Below are 18,987 nucleotides of genomic sequence, written 5' to 3'. Positions count from 1 at the left end.
TGTTTTCCTTTTTTCCTGTATGCTCTTGGCTCTCTTCTTTTTGTCTGTGTGGGGTTGAATTCTTGTTTTGTTATTTTTTTTTCTGATGTTTTTTTCTAGATTAATTTTGAAATTATTTGTTGTATAAGTTCTGAAAAGTTTATCTGCTTGATTGTATACCATGTTGCTTTTTTGAAATAAAATTATTAAAAAATAGCAAATTTATAGCATGGCTAGTTTTACTTTTATTTCACTTCTGCAATTTGTTGAGCTTTACACTCTGTCATTGTATACATAGTGCTACTAAAATATACTTCCTACACAATACACAGCTAAAAGCTCATTATCTTTAGCATTACTGTAATGGTGGTGTACTTAAAGAAAATTTCTGAAACTATGCAATGCAGGCGATCGTTTTCACATTATTAGATTCACTTCCAATCATTTCTTACTTTTGTGTTATGTATTATTTACTGAACTTTACTGATTTGTTTCCTTATATACAATGTACAGTATATACATTTCAGTTCTTTACTCCTAAGTGGTCAATTAAGACTTAATTTCCAATTACATGTATAATTATTATTCTGTTATTTATCTGCATAGGTCATATAAACATAATTTATTTTGATATCTGTTAATCAAACAGGTGCATTGTTAAAACATTTGCATCCACTTTTATCACTTATAATTTTTCCATTAGTGCTCAGAACTCTTTCTTTAGCCGCTCTACAGTAGACTGTTAATATCCCACTGTGTTTTACAGGGTTCCAGAGGCTATGTTAATGGCAGACCGCTTTCTAGTGTAAAATCTTTTCTCAGATACTTACTTTTTCCTACTTTTCTACTGGTAGAATATTTGAAAACTTTCTTAAGTGTGGCAATAAACTTGTTAAAGTATTGAAACTATAGTGTTTGTCTATACATTGCAAAAACTGTGACTGTATGGTAAATTAATGGGTACTAGTAGCATTCCTGTCACAAGTTTTTTTTTTAAAAATTTGCTATACTTTGTTAATCCCTGAGGGGAAATTGCCTTTCTCATATGACCTTTGGGTGTCAGAGCATAGGGTGAGCTAATTGTACAGCGCACCACAGCAGTTTTCAGGTTACGGGCCTTGCTCAAGTGCCCAACAGAGTAAAATCTCTTCTGGCAGTAACTGGATTTGAATCAGCAACCTTCTACCTACTAGTGCAGATCTTTAGCCACAGAGCCACCGTGCCACTGTACTATTGTTGTATAAACAATACAATACAGTAAATTCATAGTAAACTGGGTCACAAAATTATTGTGATGTTCTAGAATGCTGCTGTTGAATTACAGCAATAACCATTTGCAACTTATGTCAATATCCTGCATTTTTACATATAAACTGTAATAGTACTGCAATTCAGTAGCCAATAATTCACTTTAAATGTACACTTGAAATAACAGTATTAAGTACTGTATAAAGGACTTTAAAACAACCCTGATGAAAACAAGTCATTCAGTCTAACAAGTTCATCCATCCTACACTGTGAAAACTTTGGACATAATATAGCAGTCAAATTATTAGCAGCTGAAAATATGTGTATAACACTCATAATAAAATTTAATCCTATTAATAAAATCTATTGTCATGAGACAATCGTTTATATATATTAAAATGAGTACAATGTTTAACAAAAACATTTCATGTTGGCTGTTTTTTTTTAAATGCCTGTGTTGTTTCAGCTATTGTATATCATATCCTGTCTTTTTTTCTGCTGCTTCCTTCATCTACAGGTTTTCAATACATATTCAAATGAAGATTATGACAGAAGAAATGAGGAGGTGGACCCAGTGGCAGCCTCTGCAGAATATGAACTTGAAAAGCGAGTGGAGAGACTTGAGCTTTTCCCTGTTGAACTTGAAAAAGGTAAAAAAGTTAAAAAAAAGTAACCAGGGATGAAATAAAGTGAAGGTGGAATCAATAAACACGTTTCTCCAGGGGAAATTTTTCAGAGTGAAACGTAGCCTGTTGTTTTCTGATTTGCAGAAGGGGAATCTGTGCAAAATTTGGCAGTGATAGATTCATCTTTGTGGATTTGCATACTACATAAACACACATTTAGCTTTATATATTAGATATTCTCAGGAACAATGAAAAGATAAAAAAGTAATAAATATAAAAGAAGACTAAAGTAGTATAGTGTACAACAGTACCAAAATGTGCATTTCTTGACGTTTATGATATTAAAATATATTCTTAAGGCAGTCAGAACATGAGCTGATTGAAGAAAATACTGAATTATTGAACTTTCTGGACTGCCCATCAGTTCAACAATACCATAATCTTATTACTTTAAAACTGAGAATGTATTTTCCGTGAGATTGCAGCCCATAATTTGGGACAGACTTTATTGAGGCAGTATTTGAAATAGATCTATACAGTTGATGGTATATCAGATACTTTATTTCACCATTCTCACGATATCTCTTATATCTTGTGTGAATATACCAAATATGTATGTCAAAACACTTTATTGTACATGGGGCAGAGATAACAATTCAAAAGTGTCCTGATACTTATTCTGCAATTTGTCAGGCACCTCAAAAAGCAATCAAATTGTTCTTATTCTTTTGTGTTACTGAAAAAGGCAGAAAGACAAGCATATCTTTTTATCACCCTGTTACTGATGTGTTTTCCCTTTGGGATTTCTCTGTTTTGATCAGATGATGATGGTCTGGGAATCAGTATTATTGGCATGGGAGTCGGAGCAGATGCAGGTCTGGAAAAACTTGGAATTTTTGTGAAAACAGTAATTGAAGGTGGGGCAGCCCAGAGAGATGGCAGGTATATTCATTAATTTTCCCCTTTATAAACATTTGTCACTTGCCATTAGCTGTTTGCAGGGTCATTAGCCTCAATCAAGTCAATAGTCAATCAAGTAGACACCGTGGATTCTTATGTCTGCCACTCGAAAAACAGTTTTATTTCTTGAGTTATTTTTCTATTGGTCAAAACTGATTAGATTACTTTGCAAAATTGTATTACTTAATTTTACAATTGTATTGTGTTGTTTTGCAAATATGATGATTTTCTTTCCAAAAGTATGTGATGTTACAGTTGTGTTTTTTTCACAAATATATTACTTGCTTACAACTGGTAGCAAAGCCTGCATGCAGAGATAATTCAGTTCTGATATTAATTGTAGTTTTAGTTTTATTTTAATAAAATTATTTTTTATTTTTATTTCATTCTAGTTTTCAGTGGAGTCAACAATTTTAATTTTTATTTAGTTCTGTGTTTAAAATTTTAGTTTTTATTTTATTTAGTTCTGGCTTTTTTACATAATATTAGTACAATTTTCGTTTTTTTTTCTGTTGCAAGACCACAAATGCTGGCCTACACATATTTCAATGCAAGTTATGTTTCAGTCAACAAAATACACTCACAGTTCATAATGCCGTTAAACACTGCTTGACTATCAATGATCAAACAAATTAAGTGGCCTAATGAGTGTCATCAGCAAGATCAAATGTTTCAACCCAAGAAACCAGTCTGTGCAAGCATGTTGCTGTTAAGCTTTAGACAAGCACGCATTTCGAGAGATTGTTTCTTGTTGCAACGATGTCCAGTGCGCAAATAGCCACACAGTGAAAATATTCGCTTGACGAGCGTCTGTAATGCAGGTGCACAGACAAGGTCCTATCCACTGGCGTCAGCAGACTGAATGTTGATGATTTCTGCTGCCAGTACCAAAGCACTAACGTGCGGTGACTCCTTCAGAGGCAGATTTACAAATATACGAGCTGTATATACCCGGCGTTGCCCGGGGCAGAAGTAACCTAATCGGTCAAACACTTACATATATACCAAAGTAAACGTAATCGGTCAAACAGTTACATATATAAAAAAACCGAACCTAATCGGACAAACAGTTTCATATATACAGAAGCGAACCTAATCGGACAAACAGCTAATCTATATACATAAGCAAACCTAATTGGTCAAACAGTTACATAAATACAAAAGCAAACCTAATCGATCAAACAGCTTCATATATACAGAAGCGAACCTAATTGGTCAAACAGTTATGCATGTGCAGAATGATTTTACAAACATTATGCGTGTTAACAATCATTAAAAAGAAAAGATTGAGGAACTCTTCTTCTATATGTGATGAAGCCACTAATAACACAGATTTTTTTCAGGACCCAGCTGTTTCATAACTAAACTACTGCCACCCCAAAGTAATGCCTAATAGTGGTTTTTGGGGTAGCTGTGGAATAAAAAGGGTGTTTTTTAGTCAGTAAGAATCTGACACTACCCTTCAGTACGGGCTGAAGGGTGCCTATGTAAGGTTTTACATCCTTCCCGTATGGAAAAAAAAACATAGTAAACTTTTTTTTGATCATTATAGATAATCTCAGTCAAATATAAGTACGCATTCTCAATTTATTTTTATCTAATTTTTACTTTTTCACAAAGCCATCCCATGCCAATTTGTATGAATAAACTTTTGCTAGAGAGTTAGCAAAAGTTTATTCATGCACATATTTTAATACGGATAATCTATCTCTAATCAAGGTTCTCATTTTCATTCTAATTAAAAATAATAATAGATACTCATTTTTTTCTTCTGTTTTAGAAAAACCAATCTATGCCACCTACGTCTTCGTCAAGTCAGCTTCATCCAGCTTTATCACATATAGAAGAAGAGTTCCTCAATCTTTTCTTTTTAATGATTGTTAACACGCATAATCTTTGTAAAATCATTCTGCACATGCATAACTGTTTGACCAATTAGGTTCGATTCTGTATATATGAAGCTGTTTCATCGATTAGGTTTGCTTTTGTATTTATGTAACTGTTTGACCAATTAGGTTTGCTTATGTATATAGATTAGCTGTTTGTCCGATTAGGTTCGCTTCTGTATATATGAAGCTGTTTCATCGATTAGGTTTGCTTTTGTATTTATGTAACTGTTTGACCAATTAGGTTTGCTTATGTATATAGATTAGCTGTTTGTCCGATTACGTTCGCTTCTGTATATATGAAGCTGTTTATCCGATTAGGTTCGCTTTTTTTATATATGTAACTGTTTGACCGATTAGGTTTACTTTGGTATATATGTAAGTGTTTGACCGATTAGGTTACTTCTGCCCCGGGCAACGCCGGGTATATACAGCTCGTATACATATACACACATACATGCAGTTTTAATAACACAGAAATCAATATAAACATTAACATCATTATCATATGAGAATATGAAGTAATATATAAGAAGCACATTTCATATAAATATAAATTATTAAACAGTAAAATCTTCTTCTGTAATTTGCTACCATGGCAATTTGTGTGTCTGTCCAGGATTTTAAATGACCTGTAGCTCGCAAACCGTTGCACCTATACACTTGAAATGTGGTACACATATAGTACGTCACGTCTACTATCCGCTTTATGGGTGATGATTGTTTTAGTCTTTTTATCTTTATTTTATTTTATTGTACAATCAAGTTGTATCTGCGCACAGCAGGGCAGCCGTGGGCGGATGCGTATGGTGTATTCACTCGATGTTATCGTGCATTGCGCTGTCAGTGGTATTTTGATAAAAGAATTTGAACAACATATAAGAAGCGTATAAATTATGAAACAGTAAAACATTAAGATTTAAGAAGTAAAGTTACATTAAGTACTACTGCTGTGCCTTTGGGTATACCTCATTTTTTGTTTGCCCATTACATGCTTAAATGTATACATTTTTTGGTGCACCTACCCGAGAACACGCGACATATAACCGAGCGTGGGAGAAGCATGGATTTTAAACACACGTTGAGTTGATGTGCTGGTCTCCCTCGTGAAATAACTGGTAATGTTTGACTAAAATCTACAGCGAGTAAAACGACATTAGCTCCTATTTTTTTTTTTACGATCTCTGAGATGTTGCTTTTTTCGGTTCAAGGCTTCATAAGCTCTTTTATGTTGTATGGTGTACTTATCCCAAACCATCATCTTTGAATGTTGCAAGACTTTCGCCTTGTATGTAGATCGGGGTAATTACATTCATTGCATTCCTAGTCTGAATCACAATGTGATTGTATGGGTGGTTACCTGGCACTGTAGGGTTGCCACCCGTCCTTTAAAATACGGAATCGTGCCGCGTTTGAGAATGAAATTGCGCGTCCCATTTTGAATCAATACTGGACGGGATTTATCCCGTATTTTTTTTATCATTTTTTTTTTAAAGCAGCGTCTCATGCAAATCATCCCACACGCATTTTATGAAGATGCCTCCTTTCCTACTTTTGATTGGGTAATACTTGATGTCATCGTTAGTTTGATTGGTGTTTTTAACTGTCCAGTGAGTAGGGCGTGTCTTTCAACCGTAAGCAGATTTTTTGCACTGGTATCACTGACCTTGACGACGGCGACGTTATACGTCAAAAATAAATTACGATAAATGACAATTTTAGCGATACTTTATTACAACGGCGGCTACATAGACACGATCAAATAAAAACAAAAAAATCAAATAATCATTCTACATTTTCAAAACGTCGAAAAAACGACGGAATGAAAAAAAGGCCCACCCGACGACCCACCCATTCCATTTTTATATATATAGATGATCCCAAAAGAGTAGCTTATTCACTATTCATTTGGCAGCATGCACATTGACTTCTGATTATGTTTCATATGTCATCAGCATTCTTTACACACTGTAGTGGGCTGGCGCCCTGCCCCTTTGCTTCCTGCCTTGCGCCCTGTGTTGGCTGGGATTGGCTCCAGCAGACGCCCCGTTACCCTGTGTTAGGATATAGCGGGTTGGATAATGGATGGATGGATTCTTTACACACACATAAGTAAGGTACATATTTGACTAAGAAAGAACGTTACGTTTATAGCCGTGAGAGAGAGAGCGGAGAGGGCGCATTTGCTCTGCACCTTCCATGTGTTCTAAATTTGTCGTTGCAATTTCACAATTCAAATTCATTCGATACAAGTGAAAGTATAGAGTGGTGTACAAAAATGGATTTCGATTTTGACCTTAATTGAAGTATTTAGTTGTTTCTAAAGGCTTTTAATTCTGATGCTTTAATCAATTTTAATACAGACTGTTCAACAAAAGGAGGAGGAGGAAGTTAGGAGCACGGATTGATACAGCGCATTGCCGCACCCACCACACGACAAACCGACTCAGGATCCAGATTAGGACCCGAATGCAGCCAGGCAATGGTTAGATAACAAGAAAAACAAAAGAATATTTTATTTAAGGTCAAAATTTAGTTTTTAAATATTTGATTTTTTTCTTCGTCTGATCCAGTTTTTTATAAAATTGAAAACCGTTTATGGTTTTACCTTTATTTGTAAATGAAGTCCATGCACCTAACCTTCTCCACGAAAATCTCTGTCACCTTTTTGTAAAAGTCCTACTTATTTTCCTTTAGTTTTAAAAGTCTTAATCTTCCATACTGGCAGTCAGTCGAAATAAAAAAATAAACGGACCGCTGTAGTGCACTTGACTTTCTGATATTGCTAACTTATTGGCGCCGAGAGTCTCTGCGTAGAACAGTAGCAACAAGCACGGGTTGGGCTTCAGTGCGGCACAGTATTTTCTGTCTCAACTTGTGCCTTGTCACTGTGGTTTTATGTCCTATCAGCAAGACTAAATATGTCACACACATTCATTATATTAGCTAGAATGTGGAAAGTCAGGTGTATAATAAACACGCGTGCAAACATTATATTGCCGACATACAGAGAGACAGCAACAGGCACGCGCCAATTGCATGCATCCAACCCAGCGTTGAGGGATAGCGCTGTCCGAGATGAGGCTCGGCTTGTCTCCTCGCTGCCGTACCTTGCGTTTCTCCTCTGTATTTGATCAGGAAATGCATAAATTCAGCGATTTTCAGCGATTAAAATGATCATAATTATTAGAATCATACAGCCCAGTGGACAAATGTATTTTATGTTATCATTATTAGTTTTTTTTTACTTTTCATGATGACAGGCGTGACCGCACGTCACTGTATGAAGTGCAGTCGTGGTACCAGAGAAATGCTAGACTCCCACTAAGGACTGATCCAGCTGGCCCTGCACTGAAACTCCAAGACTCTTTTCTTCTTCTCGCACGCTACATTTGCTTTTATTATCATCTGCGCTGTAATTAAAGTTTTTCCACACGTTACTTTTTCGCTTTCTACCCACAAGCACTTGTGCAAAACTCGCCATCGTCGCCCACACGTGCTTACTGCTTCAGGTCAACGAACCAAATTTGCACAACAAACAAACAACGGTCTTTTTACGGAAGTTGCGTCACGTGACTATAGTAAGCCTAAGGTACAAGATCACAGCCTAGTAAACAGCGCAACATAAATGAATGCTCAGGGCGACCTACAAACAACCCCTCTGCACGACTGAACCGGATTGAATGAAAATGGTATTGCTATTTTATTCGTTTTACTCAATTTTCGCTCTTGTTTTAATTCGTTCACACATCACTAAGTTTTATTTTTATTTAGTTTTAGTTTCTCTGTTTGCTTTAATTTCAGTTCTTGTTGTAAAACTAAAAACATGCCTGCATGTGTTTTTAACATCTTAGGACAAGTAGGCAGAGATTCATCGAGGATGCGTCAGCAGTCTAGGAATATGAACCTACTGTATATATAAATTATCAGTGTTATTATTATTATTATTATTACCAGCTGCGTTTGATCTTCGGGACAAAAAACAGCCGAAAGACCCCATAACAATTTTACTATATTCGTGAACTTCGAGAGGCGTCAACATACTCTCTTAAGAATTACCCAGCGCAGAGGACGTGGACCCACCTGTTCTTGGCTGGAGATACCATATTTTAGCCGTATCGCTGGAATATGAGTTATATTAATCTTTGTCTTGAGAAAATACCTCCAGATAGACAATGTTTTTAGTGAAAACTTTAAGCCTTGCCCTCTGTTGCTGAGGCGTTTCACTTGCACGTTGTTGTGCCACGCGTTTTCTGCACACAGGTCTGTCATAGTGAGAAGTGAGGTGTATGCAAGCGCCGAAAAAAATCTAAAAGTGCATGCATGCGGCAACTAGTGGTTGTGGTTGAGCGTGAGCAGAAAGGAAATTTTATAGGAAGTGATTTTGAGATATCTTGAAATGCATTTCAGATATCTGTAAATGGAGAGGAAGTTGTTTTGAAGTATCTGAAAATTTGAAATACACAGGCAGTAATTTTTAGATATCTGAAAATATATTTGAGATATCTTTCAGTACATTTGACAAGTCTGTAAATGTATAGTAGTTATCTTAAAATGTAAAGTAACATATTTTGAGATACATCAAAATATCATAAAAGGTGAAATTCATGTTGAGATATTGCTAAATGTTAATTCGGCTTTCCATAAGTTACAGCTGTGTAATGATGTACTTACTGTTCGTAAGCATGAACATAAGAAATATGACACATGGAAACTAGATGTGGTGCACTATATTCTATTTACTCATTATCTTTTAATCAGGGTATTTTGCATATAGTATTTTAGACAAATAATACATTGATTAAGTTATTGAACCCATCTGTTCAGATAGAGGGTGGCAGAGAACTGGGACATAATCTAGCAGCACTGGTGAAAGGCAAAGAATTCACTTCAGATGCAGCCCCAGTCCATTTTATGCAACATTAATGCAGTCCATGCAGATGTATAGTAAAACACAGAATTCTAAACAGAAACCTATACCTAGTATAGAGTTATTTCTGAACCATAATTTTTACAAATAATTGGAAACTGTAATTCTAAATAATTTAGCAGTCATCCAGACATAACATATAGAATTCCTCCTACGGTCAAAATATCAAATAGTAAGTCTTGGAGCTTACCCAAGGTTGGTTAGCTATTACAATATCATATTTCTCATTTTAAAATATTCTACATTTTACTAATGTTTTCACTCTGGATTGCCCTTTATACAGTTAATCTCCTTTTAACTGCCATGAGAAAACAAATTTGTGGGCTTCTATTAGCAGAAAGTTAGCTATGTACTGTATTTGTAAAATAGTTCAATCATATATGTAAAATACCATAATACATTTTCCTGAAGTATTTTTTCTAAATTATGCAATGCTTTTGTGAAACAACACAATACTGTGCCTTGCAAAAAAGATCAGTTATTTTTTTTTCGAAGCAGCTAGAATATTTTAAGCATTTGTAGTTTTCTCTGATGATGAATTATTGGTTTTATTATAATATTGCAACCTCTGGTTGTTTATCATGACAAGTTTTAAAATTACTTAATACAGAGCACAACAGATAAATCAAGTGTCAATTGAAAATGCATTAATGAAGAAATGTGTTTGTTGTGGAGTCCACATAAAGGGTTGTGTTTGACGTAAATGTCAAATTTTGATGTGGTCAGTCTTAATTTAAATGAAAATCATTAAGAAGACTTTATTCTCCCCTTAAATCAATGACAGAGAGAGAGAGTGAGAGAATCTAAATGAGTGACATGGGAAGCTGTCTCTGCTGATACAGTAACTTATCTCGCTCTAGTAAAACATTTTTTTTATTCTGCATGCCAAAGACAAGCTAAATAAGTAAAATACATAGCTTTAAAACATAAAAGTATAAATCTAAATGGATAACTCATAGCGTGAAAGAAACAGATAAAACAGAAATAAAATGCTACCTGTCTTGTTTGGACCTGTCTATCCGTTGGTGTTGCTTCCCCAATTATCCACTCTCTCTTCTTGTCTCTTGTGCCACATTTCTCTCTGTAACTCACCATTATGCTTTTGTCTAAACTGTCCCTCTAAGTCTAACCCTTGGAGTTCTGTGGTAAATTGAGCTATGGATTACTCTTTCTTTTAGCTCAAAGTGACAGCCCCAGTCAAAGGTTTAATTGACTTTGCCACAGACATGTAAGCAAGTCACTTTCCACTCTGCATTCTCTCTGTTTTGAAATGCAAATCCCTACTTGTATGCCAGTTTTTAAACTTGTTTCTGTTTGTCTTTCTGAAGATTTTATGCCGGTCTTCTTCAGGCTTCCATAGTCATACTTTTGGGGTTACTAGGCAACATTTTCCATAAATTGGGTATTCTGCGTACCATTTCTTGTTCTTGGAGTGAATTTCAGACTTCTTTTAAGATTACCGCTCTGTCTCTGTGTCCACAAGTAGTGTTGCAGTAAGATTTCCTGCAATGACTGGGCTTATACGCCTTTGCTTCAGAGGCATGCCCCTTTTTATCTGTTTTTTCAGTGTAAGCCTTCAGCTTAAAGGGGTCCTTTAGTTTGGTCTGTGCTGTACACATATTAATATAATATTTCATGTCCAACATAGATGCTAGAAGCCATTAGAGAGAAAGGTTTTTAATACTCAAGAGAGGTGTTCCACTGGCAACAATATGTCCTGTTCCAGGTCCAACCTCTCCTTGCTTTTATGTCTTCTGCACCTTTTTCTCATGGTACTTTCTTGCCAATTAGGTACCCTGTGATTTTGTTTCTCTCAAATGTTTAATATAATGATTCCAAATCAATATATTGCAGTGACGTTATAAAGAAATGAAGCACAAGAATGTTTAATATGTGCTGCCATGCTATTTTGAGAGAAACAACCAGATTTTACTGAGAGGAATACAAATGTCCTAATTTCTTGTTATGACCTTAGTGCTGTCATGAGACATGAGCAGTTACTGATGGCTTTTTAAAGTTAATGGGCATGCTTTAAGAGGTTTACATTGACTGCAAAGCACTACTTTGCCAACATTGCAAACATTTGGATAAATTTCATTTGAAATATCAGCACCATTGCAACATAATTTTGGATAAAATACTATTATAAATGATAAGATTTAAAAAATGTACATGTTGGGTTCAATTTCAACAAATGTTAAATATCAAAATATATTTATTTATTAACTCGTTAACTTTTTTCCTTTCCCAAGAATTCAGGTTAATGACCAGATTGTGGAAGTGGACAACATCAGCTTGGTTGGAGTAACTCAAAACTTTGCAGCCTCAGTTCTCAGAAATACAAGTGGCATTGTCAGGTAAACATACAATAATGTATCTTGTAATGGTTACAATATACTTTCTGATTTAACATAATACTGCAACTTTACATTTCTACATTTCATAGTTAATGTGCAGCATGTTGATGGCAACAGCAATTTAGAAAAAAAATGGAATCAGAACATGTACAAATGTATCAAATATTGAGCAAAGTTTGTATCTTATAAGACAAAATTTTAGTAAACAAAGCCCAAGACATGTAGCCAGAATTGTAGTCAAAAGAACAGAGTAAAGTAGTCAAATGTCAAAAAGGTACAAATAACCTGGCCCAAAGCTAGAGATGTAAAATGTAGCTTAAAGACAGAAAAAAGTCATAACCAGAAAGTTCAGAACTAAATAACAGAAATAATAAGTCTTTTACTTTTAAATCCAGTTTTGGACAGCCAGGGAGACTTCACAATAGTGACATCATGCATTCCATGCTCTTGGTCATTCATCCTGGTTATGGCACCACAACTTTCAACAAAAATGACAGATCCCAGAAAGAAAAGAAATGGCACTGCGGGAGAACATAATTAATTTATAACAGTCAAAACAGCCTAGAAAGAAACGAAACAATGACTATTACTGTTATGATTAATCTGGTTCCACAAGAGAAACTAAAGGCTAGGCCTTCACAAATAGCCCATAAAACTGGTCTCACCCCAAAGCAAGCCTGACCCCAGGATTTGGCATCCCTAGGACTCAAAAGCTTGAAAGTACAGTCGACCCTTGATATACGACCGGCCTGACATGCGAACAACTTGGTTTACGACCAAAATTTTTGTTTTGAATTACGACCAACATCTTGCGTTACGACCCGAATGCGGTCACGTGTATCCGCTTGTTGTAAACAAACAGCCAAGAGCGTTTGTAAGCGTCAGTCGGAGACCAGATACATGTGTTTTGGACGTAATTTCGGTTAGTGCAGTGATTTATAGAATTTATTTCGATAATTGCTAAGGAAGGAAGAGAAGGTAAAGAAAGTGATCACAATCGAAATGAAGAGGGAAATTGTGTGGAAACATGAGAGTGGCGTTCGTGTGACCGATCTCGCTAATATGTCGAAATCCACCATCTCGACAATTTTACAAAGAAAAGATTTGTATAAGGAAACTCCTTCCAAACAATAACCACCTTCCATTTCATTTTCCTCCTCCTTCTTTCCTGCAAGTTAAAGATGTCAACTTAAATGGTGAATGCAGTATGAAATTGTTGTTTCTGGTAGGCTAGGCACTTTTTATAACTTTTTGGTTAGTACATTAGAACAATTATTGGTGTTTCTGGTAAATTATGCACATTGTACAACCCTTTTTTATTAAAAAAAGTTAAGTAAGTGTTGCTGTGGGAGGTTTGGAACACATTAAGGGCATTTCCATTATTTCTTATGGGAAAAATAATCTTGACTTATAACCAACTTGAGTTACAATCAGCCCTCGCAAACTAATTGAGTTCGTAAGTCAAGGGTCCACTGTATGTATTTTCATGGGAGAAATGTAAAATCTTCAGCTCGGAGTAGAGACAAGAGCATAAGAAATGTTTATAAAATGTGAAGTTTATTAAAAAAATAAAAATGCTCAAAAGACATAAAAGAGACAAAAAAGCAATCCTCAGCAAACAATTCTCAATACATAAATCATTAAACAAAATTCTTAAGACAGAGCCAGAAATGTTAAAAAAAAAAAAAACAACAGTACAGTGGAACCTCGGTTCACGACCATAATTCATTCCAAAACTCTGGTCGTATCCCGATTTGGTCGTGAACTGAAGCAATTTCCCCCATAGGATTGTATGTAAATACAATTAATCCGTTCCAGACCATACAAACTGTATGTAAATATATATTCTTTTTAAGTTTTTAAGCACAAATATAGTTAATTAAACCATAGAATGCACAGCGTAATAGTAAACTAAATGTAAAAACATTGAATAACACTGAGAAAACCTTGAACAACAGAGAAAACTAACACTGCAATAGTTTGCGCTATAGCCAACCGCTGGCTAAAAACACTTTTTTTTTAATGAGTTTTAAGCACAGGGAAAAAAAATGAACATTTGAAAAAATCCGTAATTTAATAAAACACCAAGAAAAATAACATTGCAACAATGCACGCTACGAACCGATCGCTGTAAACAGAAGTGAAAACAAAAACAAGCCTTCCTACCTTATGCGTCCAGCCCTCTGTCTCACGCTGCCTGTGTGTGTCTCTCTCTCTCGCGTGCCTCTGTGTCTGTGTCTCTCTCTCTCTCTCTAGCGAGCCTCTGTGTGTGTGTGTGTGTGTGTGTGTCTCTCTCTCGCGTGCCTGTGTGTGTGTGTCTCTCTCGCGCGCCTGTGTGTGTGTGTACTCTCGCGTGCCTGTGTGTGTGTGTCTCTCTCTCTTGAACGCATGTGTGTGTGTCTCTCTCTCGCGCGCCTGTGTGTGTCTCTCGCGCACCTGTGTGTGTGTCTCTCTCTCGTGTGTGTGGCGCTCTCTTGCTCTCTCTCTCTTGCTCGCTGCACAGGGTGAGACTGAACACGTACAAACCGAAAGGGAAACTGGCTTGTTCGTATACCGAGTGTGTGGTCGTGAACAGATGCAAAAGTTTGGTGAATTTTTTGGTCGTAAACCGATTTGTACGTGTACCGAGACTTTCGTGAACCGAGGTTCCACTGTATATCCAAATAATAGGAAAACTCAAAAGAGAGAAGTCACCAAACCACCAAGCATATTCAGTGAATGGCGAGGGACAGCATTTCTCATCTGCCTTTAACTCCACCTCTTTGGGAACCTCTCACATTATACAAGAAACATTAGAGAACAAAGCTAAGCACATAGAAACTAAATAAGTAAAACTGACATAAAATACATAATTACACAAATAACAAAAATAAATAGCAATATTAACATAAATGTTAATAATTAAAGAATCAAAAATGAACGAACAGGACATTAAAAATTAATTTAAACGTTAGCTAGGGGAAGAACTCTTACTTGCATATAAAAATTACCAGTGAATTCCTTCACTACAGAAACCCAATACTCAAATAGTTTTTAGTGGCTGAGGAACAGCTAGAAAAAAAATAAAATCCTAAGCCAGATCATGTCAGTTAACAGGCATCCTAATTCATACCATTTTAATGTTTGAACTTTTACTAATAATATATTACATACATTACACTCTTGCAGAGGTAAATTTGCTCACCATTTTTCACCCACCCATGTATCTATCTACACTTCTGAATATACTGTTTCAGTTTTGGAGTCATTGGAAAATGGAGCCTGCCACCATAACATTGGGCCCAGAGCTAGAATGACCCCAAAATTGAAGGCCAACCCCTAACAGGGCTTGGTCTTATACATTCGCACACATTCACACACAGACACACACAGTCTCACACCCCAAAACCCAAGTATAACAAGACATTTTAATTTTATCAGTGCGCATACTATGTCTAATTTTGAAATGTGAGAGAAAACTAGAGTTTATGAGGTATAAATATACAAACACAGGAGGAAAGATCTGACTTCACCCTCACTTTGACTGGTTCAGGAGTTGAATCCAGGTTCCTAGAACTATTAGAAACCAGCACTGACCTGTATGCTACAATGCTGCCTTCCCACAATGGCATGTGAACTAATTTCCTACTTAGGTATACTCTTCTGTAAATTAAGAATTATCCTCACATAATTAGCATAAATATTTTGCTTAATTAAAATACTAGCAAGTATAGCCAAACAAAGTATGATTTAAACTATGAAGTGAAATTCTGACCTGAGGTTTCGGCAATCCTAAGGACTGTTTACATGTAGTCTGCGCAGTTTACAGTATGAGTTATTACAAACCTTGTGAAAAATTGTTGCAGAGTCTTCCAAATATGAACCAGCACATATCTCACATTTCCATGCTTGGCCACACTGCTTACCCAGCATGCTTCCTAATTTCAAAAGAAAGCCCCTCATAATGATAATGTGGGTAAGTGGCCTTTAGGGTGCAGTATGCTTTACTTGTTTAAGTGGTGTCTGGAAGTAGTTATTCTTAAGTCATAAACATCAAGAGAGAGCTCAGTGGTGAACTGATGAAAGCCATTGAAACTCTGGATGCAGTTGAGTGGATTTAATGAATCTTTGAAATATAATGTGTATGTTGTGAACAGAGTGTTAGTATACCCTTAACTCATTTTTACACTTTCATTTTTACAATTTCTAAATACATTTTGTTTGTCTTTTGAAATGTTCATACTTCTGTGTGTCACATTATTTAAAATTCTTCTTATTTTAATATCCACCTATTGGTCTGAAAAAGTTTACTTTTTTCAGGAATATTGTGCATTAAGGAGTGAGGGAAAGGCGGGTATATCATGGTCTGACAGTATTTTTGACCTACCATTTTGAATAATGTTTTGTGGTTTTGGTGGGTAGTTTTTCCAGGCACTTTCTTTGATTTTTGAACCTTGCATTTTAAATGACTATTCTTTGTTTCTTTCCTTCAAAGAGTGTTAATCTGTCTTTCACTGTTCACAGTTTCCTCTGTCCTAGAGTCACAAAGGGGAACCTGGCTGTTTAAGTGTGAACTTGGACAGGGGACATCAGGTACACATATCCTTGAAGGGAAGAAAAAATTGAAGAGAAAGTACTAAATTATTTTGGGAATTACTCAGAAAAGTAACTCCAGAGTGGGATTATAGTCTACTACAGTTTATAAATGTCAACAAGTAAATCTGAGCAAAAAACTCCAAAGGCAGGGAATTGGTACATCCAGGGAGTGGAAAGCATATGATTAGTAAAACTGCCAGAGATTAGAAAGCTGCATCACCTGAAAATATTCCAAAAAGTATCATGTCATTTACACTCCAGACTTGGCAAGGAGGGGCTTTAGTAAGTTCTGCACAACACATGAGAATTCCTTAATCAATATTTTAAGATACTGAAAGTCTATGTGAATCCTAGACTTCCAAAAGCCAAATAAAAATATTTAAACAAAGTGATGTAAAGACCTTATATAAATCCACACACTCGTAGAACAGTGAGATTGCTACAGTCTTAACGACATTTTTAAATCATTTCTACTTTAATAAATAGGAAAAATCGTTGATCACTATTGTGACAAGCAGGAGGTGTTGTAGCACCCCAAACCACAGACACAAGTCCAGTATAATAAAAGGTTTATTTTTGCAAAATACCTTTCAAAGGCTTCAAACATATCATAAATACATCACAACACAATTCTTCTCTCTCTTCCACAGCTACCAGGCGAGCTTTGTCCTACTTCCACCCATCACTAACTCGCCTGGATGAGGTTGAGTGGCCTCTTTTATCTTGGACCTGGGAGTTTTTTCAGCGCTCAGGCATAGCCCAATGCAAGTACTTCTGGGTCAATGAGAAGTCCCACAAAACAGGGAGTGTTAATCCCTTCAGCTTCCCCTGGCGGTCCACATGGGACCCAACAAGGCTGCATCACGGGACTACAGGTTCCAGCATGCCCTTCAGGCATGCTCCTAACCCAAGGAGGCTGCTACCTAGTGTTTTGGGGATGAAATTGTTTAGTAGTGCTCATCTCCCTGCATCCCAAGTATTTTATATTTGGCCACTTTCTCAGCTTGGAGCTGTCTAGGTGTGCTTAACAGCCAGAGGTCACTTGAAATAATGGAAAAGAGTTGGGCGAATTTTACTTTAAAAAGAGAGGGAGAGACACTGCCTGTTGAGTTGGGAATTCAAGGGCCATTAATGATTGGTAAGCCTTGGTTATGCACTAGATTCCACTAGCAGCAGGCAGGACCAATATGGAAAGAAAACAAGTGAGTTGAGTAGAGCTGGCAAGAGGCTGAAAACAGGTAGAAAACTGTATGTGGCCACTGGAAGAGGAAGCTTGGGAATAGTGAGGTTAGAGAACACTTTTTCATCTAGTTAATAGGAGCAGAACATCATCTTAGATTTAAAGAGGAAATGTGTTTTTCCTTTTCGAAAACATGCAGAAGAAAAAGTGTCATCGTTACCTGGCCCTTTATAGGCAAACGTAAGCTCATTTGTTTAGGGGCACCAGAAACCACAACATAAAGTTCTACCAGCTGTCACAGTAGTTAAAGCAGATCCTACCTTGACTAAGAATGTGGTTACAGGGCTTAACTGGACATAATCTAATAGCTGCTTTAAAGCCACTTTATAACAGAAGGTAAGTGAGTCTAGTCTGGATTTAGGAGGAGAGGGCTATCATGGTTGGCAGGAAGATGCCAAAGTAGTGACAGAGATAAAGATAGAGAAAGAAAGATGAATTTGAGCTCTTGTGCAAGTCTAGAAGCAAAGATAGAAATGTTATACTTTTTAATCCTGAATGTGGAGAGTTGCCAAGAAGGACTCCCACCTTGTTATAGAACATTGTTCTCATTTTGTGTTCGGTTGATATTGATTCAATTTAACATAATATCTAGAAGTAAAAAGTACAAAAAAGAGCACAATCAGGCTTTGGAAAATAATGTGAATTGCCCAGGCTGAGTGAACTTCTGAGAACTACAACGTTCAGGTTTAAAAGTAGAACAGGCATGTCATCTGCTATTTCATGGACTAACAATATGATTTATTATTATTATGAAGTTTATACAGTAGACAAGCTCAATATACTAATGATCAATATTGCATGTTCCAATATGCATAAAATAATAATTCATACACTGCTGAACTTGATTATTGCAGTTCAGGATGAAGAGGCCAGAGTCTATAATGCAAGGAAGAAACCAGTCCTACATAGCATACTGAGTCTTTCTTGGGCCACACTCTGACACACACAGGCACACTCACACTAACTGACATGTGACCAGTTCAGAGTTGGCAGTTAACCTGACCCCGCTTCTTTTTCTTATTGTCGGAGGAATTAGATTCATGGAACTAAAACCTGCCTTTACCCGGTAAATTATAAATGTCTTACCAGATAGTTGAAAATAAAAGTGCTGAAAACCTGGTAGAAAAGCAGCAAAATACATTCATGAATTTAGGCTATTACTGTTGACCAACTATCATTATTATAT

At 36.2% G+C, this 18,987-nt stretch overlaps 1 protein-coding gene across 3 annotated transcripts in view; it reads left to right on the top strand.

The window, feature by feature from the left end:
* Nucleotides 1–18,987, top strand: part of ppp1r9a (protein phosphatase 1, regulatory subunit 9A) — a 286,652-nt gene that overhangs the window by 143,574 nt on the left and 124,091 nt on the right. For all 3 annotated transcript variants that reach the window (XM_051935819.1, XM_051935816.1, XM_051935817.1), the window contains exons 3-5: nt 1,745–1,877; nt 2,675–2,795; nt 11,882–11,986. In XM_051935819.1, coding sequence (XP_051791779.1) covers nt 1,745–1,877; nt 2,675–2,795; nt 11,882–11,986 — 359 coding nt within the window. The remainder of the gene's footprint in view (nt 1–1,744; nt 1,878–2,674; nt 2,796–11,881; nt 11,987–18,987) is intronic.

This window comes from Erpetoichthys calabaricus, chromosome 13, assembly GCF_900747795.2.
Source record: "Erpetoichthys calabaricus chromosome 13, fErpCal1.3, whole genome shotgun sequence".
In the NCBI taxonomy this organism is placed as follows: Eukaryota; Metazoa; Chordata; class Cladistia; order Polypteriformes; family Polypteridae; genus Erpetoichthys; species Erpetoichthys calabaricus.
The sequence above is the reverse complement of the archived record's forward strand: the minus strand, read 5'-3'. Positions and strand labels throughout refer to the sequence as shown.